We start from the raw sequence: 11,807 nt of genomic DNA, 5'->3' as shown, positions 1-11,807 counted from the left end.
AAAAAAAACAACTGGAGAGAGAGAGAGAGAGAGAGAGAGAGAGAGAGAGAGAGAGAGAGAGAGACAGAGAGAGCGAGCGAGAGAGACAGAGAGAGAGAGAGAGAGGGAGAGAGAGAGAGAGAGAGAGAGCAATAAAGCAGTGGTCGCGCCTGACTCAGCAGCACGCACGCGGGCATACACACGCGTAGAATCGGCGCGCGACAACACACACACACACACACACACTCAAACACCCTCAGTAGGACCATGCTGCTAACAAGCAGGAGATGACAGTAAACATGGTTTTACACCTTCTTGTTTATTTAAAGCTGGCAGTTTCACCTGTAAGGCAAGAACACTAGAGGCAAACATTGGGATTTTTTCTTACATGCATTGGTCAATTTGGGGCTATTTTGCTTCAATAACATGATTTATTTCAGACTAGTGAGAAGGAAACATCAGAAATACACACTTAGGTGTTTATTCTATGAGGCCTACACTTTGTCTATTTGTGCCTAAAGACTTTACCCATATTACTAAAAGTTAGCATTTGGGTAATAGCCTAGTAATTTGTATATTTAAACCATAGAAAGCGTTTCTTGATGTAGCTAAGTAACCAACTGGTGGAGTTTCATTCTTTTGTTTTTACCTCATTCATCTGTATTGTCTCCCCTTAAATATTTATAGAACAAGAGCGTTCTCTGCAATACAAAGAACATGTGTGCCAATAACTTTCATTCTCTTGCCCCTGACTCACAAAAGACTGACACTGAATGTCACCACATGAAAAGGAACAAAAGGAATTACCAAGAGGTATGTGAATGGGGTGCAATGTTAATGAGTCATAATAATAATGACAACCATAATGAGCAAGTGTATATTCGCTGATATAGCAAGAACATTGTTATGGGTTTCCATTTGTGCCAAAATTATATCAAATGCACTTTGTTTATGTGGACTGAACACTTGACAAAACATTTGTTTGTCTGTTGTCTAATTCTGCATGTCGTTCTGATGTGTCCTCTGTAAAGCTGCAGCGATTCGTTGACAAATTGATTAGCTGATAGCTGAAGATTTCCTGCTTTTCTCTGTTTTATATCATATTAAACTGAATATATTTGGGATAGGACTGACAAAACAAGACATTCAAAGACATCACTGGACTTGGGATGGACATTTCTGACAACGTTCTGCTATTTTATAGAAATAATTGGCAGATTTATCGTTAATGAAAATAATTGTTAGTTCCCTGTGCTGTGTTATTATTCTGCAGTATCAATTGTTTAGTCTGTTGAGCTAACGGTTTGGAACGGATATCCAAACCTGATTTTATCAAAGACAGCTTTACTGATTGTTGAACTGTATGCAAAAAGCATTAAGATTGGTTTAGATGTAAGTTTGTCAAACAACAAGCAGAACGCATGGACATGCACAGCACAGTCAGACAACGGAGAGGAAGAAACAGAAGGACACAAACAACAGAGGTACAGTTTAATGGTTTGTGTGCAACTGACAATCAGATTGTCAAAGTAGTTTTGTCACAACTGAAGTGCAGTTCAAAGTTAAATAAAAACAGACATATATAATGTATGTCATAACTTTGGCACAAATGAATTTCCATATCTTTAACTGGCCTTGGGGTTTTTTTTGTGTTGGGAGTCAGTCAGAAGTAGATAAAAGGTGATAATGAAATCTGGTAGTCCCTATTGGACAAACTCCAGGCCTTTCAGAGCTTTCTGAGAGCAAGAATAGCTCAAGCCTTAGAGGTTTTATCAGAGCCTCCCGTGTCATTCATAATCACAATGAATTATTCAAGACATAAAACCAACAAAGAGTATTTAGGCCTTGGGTTTGAATGCCCCGCAACACTGTAATTCCATGCTGCTCACATGCTGTGCAGCACAACTCTCCCTGCAGAATAAGATGCACTGGCCCTGCTAAGCAGTTTCCCCAGACAGCCTGCTCTTTATCTTGACAGAGGGCTCTCCACTTGACCTATTGCAAACGAAAACCTGCACATCGTGCTGCCTGCTTTGTATCAAGATTCTCAATTTTTTCCACATAATAATATTTTAATATTTAATGTGTAGTTACTTTGCTCAGTCCCCTCGGTCCCAGTAACCCTTCACACTGTGCTGTAGGCCAGCTACAGAGACCAGCATCATTCATGCACAGAGGAAAATCATACCCCATAGCCTGTGTGTTCTCAACTCAGTGCATTTGCAGTTCTAGTGCCACATCACTGTTGGCCTGCAGGATGGGTACAGACAAAGAAATAATCTGAATGTGGCATCAAGTGATTCACAAATTATAACGCAAACTTATTTTGCACCACATGTTAAGTATAGGATGGCTATCCAATAAATTATGACTGAAGATTGTTGTTTTTTTTCTAAGAACCAACATAAACAACCTCCCCTTGTATTTTTTGCGAAAAATCTATAAATATAAGACAGAATCGCACTGAACTTTTAACAGTTAGCGGCTGTTACTATTACCCCTTTTCCACCAATACCACAAATTAGTCTCTGTCTTCTAATTTTGTTAGGGACACTAGGCTAGTGTGATGTAAAACCGTAAGAAGTGGAGGTGTCACATTAAAATCATAACATGTAGCAGAGACAGGTTTAGAGATAATGTCAACATCATGAACACTAAAGGAATAGTTTAAGATTTGGGGAAATGCATATATTTGCTTTCTTCCCGAAAGTCAGATGAGCGGGTTGAATGTTCAAAACAAAACCCTGACTCTCTGTAAAGAATAAGCCCCATGCAGGAGTGGTAAGCAGTGTATCCAGCCAGCTACAGTACCTGTCTGAAGCTTCTGTCAACACACCTTTTAACAACCTCATAGATTGACTTGGCATTAGAAAGTTTTGTTTTCCTTTTTTTTTCTGGAGGATTTTTTTTTCTTTGCCTATGACAAGAAACGCCACAACATAATCCTCAAATGCTGGAATGTATGCAGCCTTTGACCTGATATTCAAGCTTTCTGATATTATCCGAGGTAATAAACAGACATGGATATTTCAGAAAGTGGCCAGTATTGTGGTATGATCTTTATATTTTACATTAACGATTTTCCACTTTGGGACAGTATTGATCAGTATAAACCTTTTTATCTTATTGATTCAGTCACTGCATGCATAATACATGAGGAATATTAAGATGCAGAAGGATACTCCAGTGTGTGTACGCATTCAGCTATCTAATACCAACTGACCGATTTCAGAACAGAGAATCAGAAATCAAAATTCACCCATAAAAACATTTATTTAGTGAGCTACATGATTGATTTGAGATGCAGTGGTCAACATGACATATGAATAAGTGACCTAATTCTGTAGTAAACTTTTTAATATGACGTAAACAACTACCAAACCATAATTACAACAATTTAATTTAAAAGTACTCATTCTAAGTAGCCCATTTCTAAGGCCATGCACGCCTTATGGTTACATGACAACTGACATCTTTTGCATAGCGTCATCATGCATCATTTATAGGAGATCATTGGAGACTATACGATCCTTATCCATCTGTTATACTACTATGTTTTCTTCTCAGCTGCAGCTTTGGCCCTTTCCACCTTGCCCTTCTCTCCCTGGTAGAAGTCTGACTCGAGCCAGCACTTGTCCTCAGAGAGCTTGACGTAGACATCCCCATTGGTCTCAGTGACAGTGTGGGTCCGCTGCTTCAAACCTTTGGAGTACCATCTGGGCACGGGCGGCTTTACCCTGGGGTCGCTGGCCTTGTATATGCCCTCCCCGTTGGCAAGGGAGATCTTGTACTTGTGGTTTGGACAAATTATGCACAGCTTGCCGCCAAGTTCCTGAGAGAGTGTTGAAAAAGAGCAGGTAAACAACCTCATGTGGGATAAGTGTAGGTCATTTAGGCCCATCAACATTAGCATAAAATTATATTAATGTTATGCAGCTTTGATATCTTAATTATTCCTCCATGTCTCAGCCCAGCAGCTGCCTGTGATGATGTTAGTGCAGAAGGGAAAGCCTGTGAAAGCATTAATGTAAATTAAAGTACAGTGGTGCAATTTAACTAAAATGGCATTTCGCCTTCTGTCCTTGTGGTCAGACACAAAAACATCCTCTAATCTCTCAAGTGGAATGTAAAGCTCACCTCAATGTCTCCATCTTGCAGCATTCCCCCAGCATCTGTTGAGGAGAAGAGGATCAGTATATTGCAGAATAAGCAAAGTGTTAACAGCACACTAACCGTTTGCTGAGTGGACACGCTTAAGAGGTGATATGTGCTAAAATGTTCAATGGATAACAAAGTAAAGCAGCTAAGTGTTAAATGTCCCATGACAGGATGTCTATCAGCAGCAACCTAGTACCTCCGCCAAGTTTGTTGGTTTGTATGTCTGTTTGTCAGCAGGATTACAGCCCCAATTTTCATGAAACTTAGTGGAAGGGTGTACTGCCTTACAAAGCCTAACTGCAGTACCGGTAACTACATTTTTGGTCGAAATAGAGTGATAACTAAAATGGACTACAAAGTTTTAGATTTCAATTTTGCTTTATTTCAGACAAATAATAATGTAAAAATTGCAGTAACTACAAAATCCACTGTGATACAGTGTAGCCTTGTATTTCTTCATTGTGTTGAATAGTGAAGACAAGAATAATAGAAATTATTAGTTTTTTTGATAGGGAAATTAATATCTAGATAGAGATTAAGTACAAAAAAGTGAGATAAAATAATATAGAAACTAAAACATAACATTACTTTATAACATTAAGTCTAAAATACACAAATATTTGAATAGCGTTGTTAAACACTTTTAAATCAACTTTACAGTTACTGCACTCTAAGTGCAGTAACTACATTTTTGGGGTCAAAGGTCAAATAAATCATCATGATTTTTTAGCATAAAAATGACATTGTGAAATACATCTAGAAATAAGTGTCATATCACTAACCTACCTATAACCCATTTGGCTGACCAATTAAAAAACATTTAAAGCAGTTTTTCTCAGTTTTACCCTTTGCATAGTTACTGCAGTTAGGCTTTGTAGGGCAGTGTAGCATTGGCCAAGAAGGACCCCATTCAATTTCAAAGCAGATCTGAATCACGAGGCAGATACACCAATTATTTTTTTCTTAACATTGCAAAATAGGGCTTGGGCTTGGCCTTGGCGGAGGTCTGCATTCTGAGTGCTCTTTAAGTTCTTGAAATGAATAAAAAGAAGTAAGCATTTGTCAACAGCATCTTTGATCCAGACAAAAAAACATATTGTTGGATAAAGTCGAACAGCCAATAATATGAGTTAAGAAGAACTGAACTCACGATAGCAGTAGGAGTCGATAGCATAGAAGTTGCCCTGGTGGTGGATGACGAGTATATCTCGATCCTCTAGTGTTCTGAAAGAGCGATTTGCTTCAATCAGTTCATCCTTCTTCCCTACAAAATAAGGCCCTCCAGTAGGTCGCTCCTTCCCCTCCATGACTCTGTGACAGTGCTGTGTAGGAGGCAAACAAGAAACGTCACAACTTAGTATTTATCACAAAGATGCATGTTATTTCTCTATGAATGCACAATATATGTCCGGCTACAAAATTATTGGCAGACTGTGAAATTTAGCCTAAATAAAATAGTTGGCTGATAATACAAAGCTGTTGACTTAACAAGCATAGCATCTACTCACTCTGATACAGTAGGTTAAAAACGTATTGAGTAAACATTGGCATGTCTGATTTGAAAGCTTCTGTCAAAGCATTTTTTAAATTAGATTTTTGTATGTACTTTACTAGAAAAAAATAAAACATGAGTATGAAAATTTAAATTTTCCATCTTTCCTGGCTACATCTTACTCTCAGGTTTGCATAAACTACAAGTTATTTAGCACTTTTACTTCATCTGCCATGAGAAGTAGTACTGTCGTTCCTATTGGCTGAAAAAATACATATTGTGCATCCCTATATTTTCCATTACCAAATCACAATATTGGTTGCACCCATGCAGCAGTGATAATTATGCCGGGTGGAAACTTCAACACAAAAAGTGTGGCTTTTGGATTTGTCACTGGGATTATTGTGTTGGCACCTCCCATCACAGTTGTCAGCTTAAATTAAGTCCACAACACCTCCAGAACATTCAGTTTGAAGTATCCAAGTGAGGACTTCTCTTGGCACTGATCAGCTCTACTCCAAACATACTCAGACCTGCAATACTAATCCCTAAAATCTGTCTCATCATCTCAACTTTAACCATTAAAAGACTTGTAAGAGGAGAGCCCACTCCATTAGCAGACCAGAAATTGAATTGTATCCATCCAAAGTTGAAGATTTTGTTGTTTGCTGTACGTTTCCTAAATGCAAAGTAGCAGACCAATCAAGGGCCCTAATGATTACTGTATGTATGACCTCCATGGATGTCATCATTGTACAAAAGCATTGGTCATCTAGAGACTACAGTCGTACATCTATGTGTAATCTCTGTGACAGTCAGTATCTAAAAAAAATGTCGAAACGCAGAGGAACCTGACCCCAAGTGTGATTCATGTATAGCGGAGTGGAATAATGAGCATTTTAGTGCAGGCTGAGTAAGCACAGTAGTAGTGGCAGCAAAAGTCACATGTCCTGAGGCATCTGGCTAAACCACAGACAGTAAAGAAAGGAGCTAGCAAAATAATTGTTTATGTCAGGGAAACGGTACATTTTACATCTTTCAGTAAGCCCTCATACTAAAGGATAAATTGGTACAAATCCTTAAGTTATCTACATTATGTTTATGCAGCCCATCTGTCCGTCTGTCTACCCATCTGTCTCTCCCTCTCCCTTTATATTTCTACTTGAAAATAACAAAATGTGTATTTTAGGCAAGTTTTTGTCTTTACCTTGAAACTCAGCGGTGGTGTCTCCTCTGTCAGGCTGAACAACTGTAGTGCTGACAGCTCGGCTTGCGTGGGAAGGAGGCCCCATCTTTATTATCTTCAGACACAAGCTGTCTTCAGTTAGCCCTATCTACACTGGGTACATTTCTTATCTGTCTCCCACAGGCACATCAGCTATAAGATTGTAAATAAGCATGTAAGTTTATCATCAAACCATTTGTTTAATCTGTCATAGTGAGAGATTTCCAATGGGATTAATCTTTTTATTTATATAAAAATATATGTATGTTATTATTTATCAAGGCTTCATAGTCTGGTCATTTTACTAGTTATGCGTCCCTAAAGTATTCTTATTCCTATAACATCATCATCAGTAGTAGCAGGAGTGGAAAGTAAATAAGAGAATTTACTCACTGCTTTACCCGATCTAAGCAAATTTTCAGTAATTGTATTGCACTTTAGTATTTGCATATCTCTACTACTTAACATACACATATACTCCACTGTATTTCAGGGGAAAACATATTAATGTATATGCACTGCATTTAGTAGCAGTGTAGCTACAGTTATTTTACATGCAAAATATTAAATCATTATTAAGTAATACATCATTATAGATACATACAACAGTGTATACATTTATTAGAACTATTACAATAAATGAGCATTAAAAGATATCCACCAATATAACATAATACCATAGCCCTTTTAACTTTATTTAATTTGAATACCTCTCTTGCCAGTGACAGACTAAGAGTTTGTTGTTTTCAACTTTATTGGATACATTATACATCTATTACTTGGAGTATGCAAGTTATAGGTTTTTATTATAAAAGTTGCAGAAAATATATTTTATGACATAAAAATAAATTAAATTGTACAACAAATAAACAAAGGGTAGGGAAGGGAAAACCCATGGGGTCCAGGACACAATTATAGAAAATCTGAAAAGTCTAATAGTCTAAAAAAGACAATAGTTTTTGAAAAATTATAATTTTTGAGGTTGAGGTTTTCAATAGTTGTCAGGTACGCTTTAAAACGGGTGTCTTTGTAGCTAAGAGTACAGTCAAAGCAGTTTTACAAAGCGGAACTGTTTATGTCCGTCTACAAAGAAGACCGGACTCATTTGTTAGAGCACCGCAGAGCTCCGCAGTGGTCTCAGTCGGAGAGAAACAAAAACTTCATCGCCCATTTAAACCTTTTCACAGTGAATACACCGTGAGTAAATTGCGGATTTTTAAAGTTTAATAATTAGGGTTACTACTCTTAAAACCTGCGCTCTGTGTTCATGAAGCGTTGAGCAGCGAGCATTGAGCCTGTTCCGGGATGAAATAAAGCAGACATGCTTGGTAACTCCCATAGACTGTATATAAATAACTCCCTGTGAGCTGATATGCTAGCAATGCTCACATTTTCTCTGCTCTGGTAAATAGTTTTACTGTTGCAGAAGTGGCCTACGTGGCTCTTTAAATATGTCAAATCTGTCACAGAAGCAGCACAAGTTGTAGTAGGTTAGCTGATGCCTGTTAAAGCAATGTAGGAAACGTTTAATGTTCTAATACCAAGATTCTTAATTTTGTTCGTCAGGCTCTGGCTAACTCAGGACAAAAGCAAAAGTGGTGAACTTTGTTCAGACTGTTTAACTCAACAGGAAGACCTAAGGCCAGTATGTTGAACGGGAAAGCCTGTACTTAAAATGTTTGGCCTGATAGAATAAGTATAGGTGGTGTTATTGTGTTATTGACGAGTCTTTCCCATTTGGACGTAACGTCACTTTGCACGTAACGTCACATGAACACATTTTACACAATTACGGTGGTCAGCAGAACTAATAAACTAATGAACACATGCACTTGACATACATGTCATCTATGTCCCACCAGCACATGGACTGCAAAACAACACGCGGAACATTTCTGTACATTTACCCATATTTTAGAAACAACACTGTAAAAGGAAATTATGTATATTTTAAAGGGTTTTCAATACACTTAACAAGTACTTTTTCAAGTAACATTATTTTATAACCCAGGGTTATTTATAAGGGCTTCCTCCAAACAAGAGCTGCAACTCGACTATTTTCAATTAATTATGTCAATAACATGCTAGAAAATAGTGGATCCACATGACATGTCCCTGTGTAATTTGCCATGTCTTAAAAAGGTATGCTTTTTTTCCGACCAACAGTCCAAACATAGTTTTTTTTAATTAGTATTATTAGTATAGAGATAGAGAAGTTATTCTCATATTTAAGAAGCATGCAGTGAACCCACAAAAATATGTTTTTGTTCTTTTTGTTAGCTTAAAAAAATAATAAAACAATTATTCTATTAGCAGAATAGTTGGCAACAAATGTATGTTGATCAACTAATTGATTAATCACTTAATTGATGCAGCTCTAATGCAAAGGGTGACACTTTGCACTGCCATGGAGAGTGGTGACCGCACACCATGCAGCTTTTTGTTTTCTATTGTTTTTAGTACATTTCATACAAAATGTGTTTGTGTGTGGATGTGTTGAACAGGGACATGGCGCTGCGTGCTTGTGGCTTCATAGTGTTTCGTCGTCTGGCCAGTCGTATCCCCCCACCAGACAACATTGAGTACCTCCTCTTGCAGACCTCGTATGGGCAGCACCACTGGACCCCACCCAAAGGTGTTTACACGTTCCAGACAGTATCATGCAGTTGATTATACACACTAATGAGCTAAATTCCCTATATATAGCTTTAAATGTTCTAACCTGTTCATCATCAGGTCATGTAGATCCAGGTGAGGACAGCTTTACAACAGCTCTGAGAGAAACCAAGGAGGAGGCGGGGCTGGGAGCGGAGCAACTGCAGGTGATTGAAGACTTCGTACGGGAGCTGCGGTACGAGGTGCAAGGCAAACCCAAAGAGGTGCTGTACTGGCTGGCTGAGCTAAGGGACCCAGGGACAGCAGTGACACTTTCTGATGAGCACCAGGACTACCGATGGGCCCGGCTGGAGGAAGCCTGCACTCTGGCCCAATATAAAGACCTGCAGGACACACTGAGAGCTGCCCAGAGACACCTGGAGGCCCAGCAAGACAAATAGTGATGAAACAGGATGTAGACAGGATGGTTCAAGAAGGGAAAGCAGCAGCTGGCATGTGGGTGCCTCAGATCCTTAGTTTTGTAGAATGTGTCTAATATTTATGTGATTGATGATTCTGACTCTGTTTGGTTCAAATACTGCTGAGGTTTGTCTCTACTGTGCCGTAAAGTTCGTGGAATGTGTTCTGTCAAAACAAGAAGAGCAGGTAGGAAAGATGTCGTTGCTTGAACACAAGATTATCTCAGTGACTGCACAAAACCATTTTTGTGTCTTTGGAGACATGCAGTGGAATGAAAGACATAAATGTTTAAATATAAATAAACAAAAACAGGACCAAGTGAAGGAGAAAAAGATCAAGGAAACAGAATCTCACTTGTAAGTCCCTTGTACTCCGTGGAGTAGCATTAACTTGAAGCCACTTTTATCTGACTGTAGTTGGAGTTAAATGCATTGAAAATAAATAGAACAGGTTTTATGTACCTGGAAATTTCTAAAAGCCTATTTTAAAATGCAAAAAAATATATATGCACGAGGAGCTCATAACTCATAAAAAGACACTGTGGGCCAAACAAATTGCTCAAGCAAAAAGATAACTGGATAAAAATAGATAATATAAAAATAGCAAGCAGTAGATGCTGCCACAAGGGGGAGACAAAAACAAGACATCTGGTGGTGTGCATTTGCCACCAGAGAGGACAACATACTGCAGGCTGCAGAAACACAACTTGGATGACCAATGGGCTCAGTAACAGTCTTAAGGGTTGTTCTCTTCAGCTCCCAGCATCCAAATAAAGTGAGATACACCTATTACTTTTGCAAATGCCTTCTCATCTACAGATTAAATGCCAGTCATGGGGATCACTTTATTATGTTAAGAACTGTGGTCATAAAATTTAATAGAGGCCATTATTATGCAATGATTCTGGGTGACTGTACACATCATAAATGTCAGAGAATGAACATTGGGTTAACCATAAAGTTTTAGAGATGACATGATAGACTATATATTATATAGGCCTTAATATTCTAATGACACCATTTACAAGAAGGCAGAATTACTACGACATAAATTAGACTGGACACTTGATACAGATCTTGTTTATTCTTTGTGCTGTCCGCTGACAGGACTCACCTGACCTTGTGAAAATTCAAAAATGTAATTATTCCATCTATATTAAATGCTTTTGGGGGATTTTTTCTTCTCAGTCTGGGATGTGCAACAGTGTAGTGCTCCATAATAGCAGCAATAGCCCTAGTCGTCTCTAGTGATGCATATAGTTTGAGTTTAATTTGTCCAGATGTTAATATATCTGAGATTTCTGCCTGCAACCCACGACAATGAACTTGAATGGAAATGTATTTGTTGTGCACACGGCATTGAAAGAAAATCACATTTAAAAAAACCCACAGCAATATGCACGTCCAAAAATAAGGTCTTTGTTACTCTGTAGAATCCATAAAGCTCACTGAGAGGGGTTTCTTTTACATTTTAACTACTTTCTATTGAATATATAGTCCCAATAAAACCTGTTAATGTGTAATATTGTTATAAGAAAGTCATGTTGCGTTTGGAAAGATTTTATTTAAATTTTGTACCACAAACAAATTTCCATTCACCTCTGTTGTATAATGGTGAAAGTTTAAATCTTAAAAAAAATAATACTTAAGTTGTGGACAAATTAAATGATTAGCTACACTGCTAAATGCTGAAAGTTGTTGCAATTGGGTATTTTGTGAACTGACCCTTAAAGGCTCCCTCATGGCCAAAGTTGTGCTACACTGTGATCCAGAATTGCACCCTAGTTACAATTAATTATGGCACTGAATGCAGAGGTGATATTTTAATATTCCTCACCTTATAATAAGTTGACATAACCTACCAAGTTGCAGAGCAAAT

At 38.0% G+C, this 11,807-nt stretch overlaps 2 protein-coding genes across 5 annotated transcripts; one reads left to right on the top strand and one right to left on the bottom strand.

Annotated features, from left to right (window-relative positions):
* Positions 1-3,032: 3,032 nt before the first annotated feature.
* Positions 3,033-6,863, bottom strand: rfesd (Rieske (Fe-S) domain containing). The gene is made up of 4 exons (XM_059329862.1): positions 6,837-6,863; positions 5,288-5,459; positions 4,117-4,151; positions 3,033-3,811 (listed from the first exon to the last, which is right to left on the bottom strand). The coding sequence occupies exons 2-4, from the start codon at positions 5,442-5,444 to the stop codon at positions 3,530-3,532; spliced, it is 474 nt and encodes a 157-aa protein (XP_059185845.1). The 5' UTR covers positions 5,445-5,459; positions 6,837-6,863; the 3' UTR covers positions 3,033-3,529.
* Positions 6,864-7,940: 1,077 nt separating this feature from the next.
* On the top strand, positions 7,941-11,096 carry nudt2 (nudix (nucleoside diphosphate linked moiety X)-type motif 2). 4 transcript variants are annotated; one of them, XM_059330298.1, is made up of 3 exons: positions 7,941-8,051; positions 9,359-9,489; positions 9,600-11,096. In XM_059330298.1, the coding sequence occupies exons 2-3, from the start codon at positions 9,363-9,365 to the stop codon at positions 9,908-9,910; spliced, it is 438 nt and encodes a 145-aa protein (XP_059186281.1). In that variant the 5' UTR covers positions 7,941-8,051; positions 9,359-9,362; the 3' UTR covers positions 9,911-11,096. The 4 variants fall into 4 exon arrangements, with proteins under 4 accessions (XP_059186281.1, XP_059186279.1, XP_059186280.1 ...); XM_059330296.1 differs by having other exon boundaries at positions 9,591-11,096; XM_059330297.1 differs by lacking the exon at positions 7,941-8,051 and adding an exon at positions 8,113-8,499 and having other exon boundaries at positions 9,591-11,096.
* Positions 11,097-11,807: the final 711 nt, after the last annotated feature.

Source organism: Centropristis striata, chromosome 3 (assembly GCF_030273125.1).
Source record: "Centropristis striata isolate RG_2023a ecotype Rhode Island chromosome 3, C.striata_1.0, whole genome shotgun sequence".
Lineage (NCBI taxonomy): Eukaryota > Metazoa > Chordata > Actinopteri > Perciformes > Serranidae > Centropristis > Centropristis striata.
This window is presented reverse-complemented; position numbering and strand designations above follow the sequence as displayed.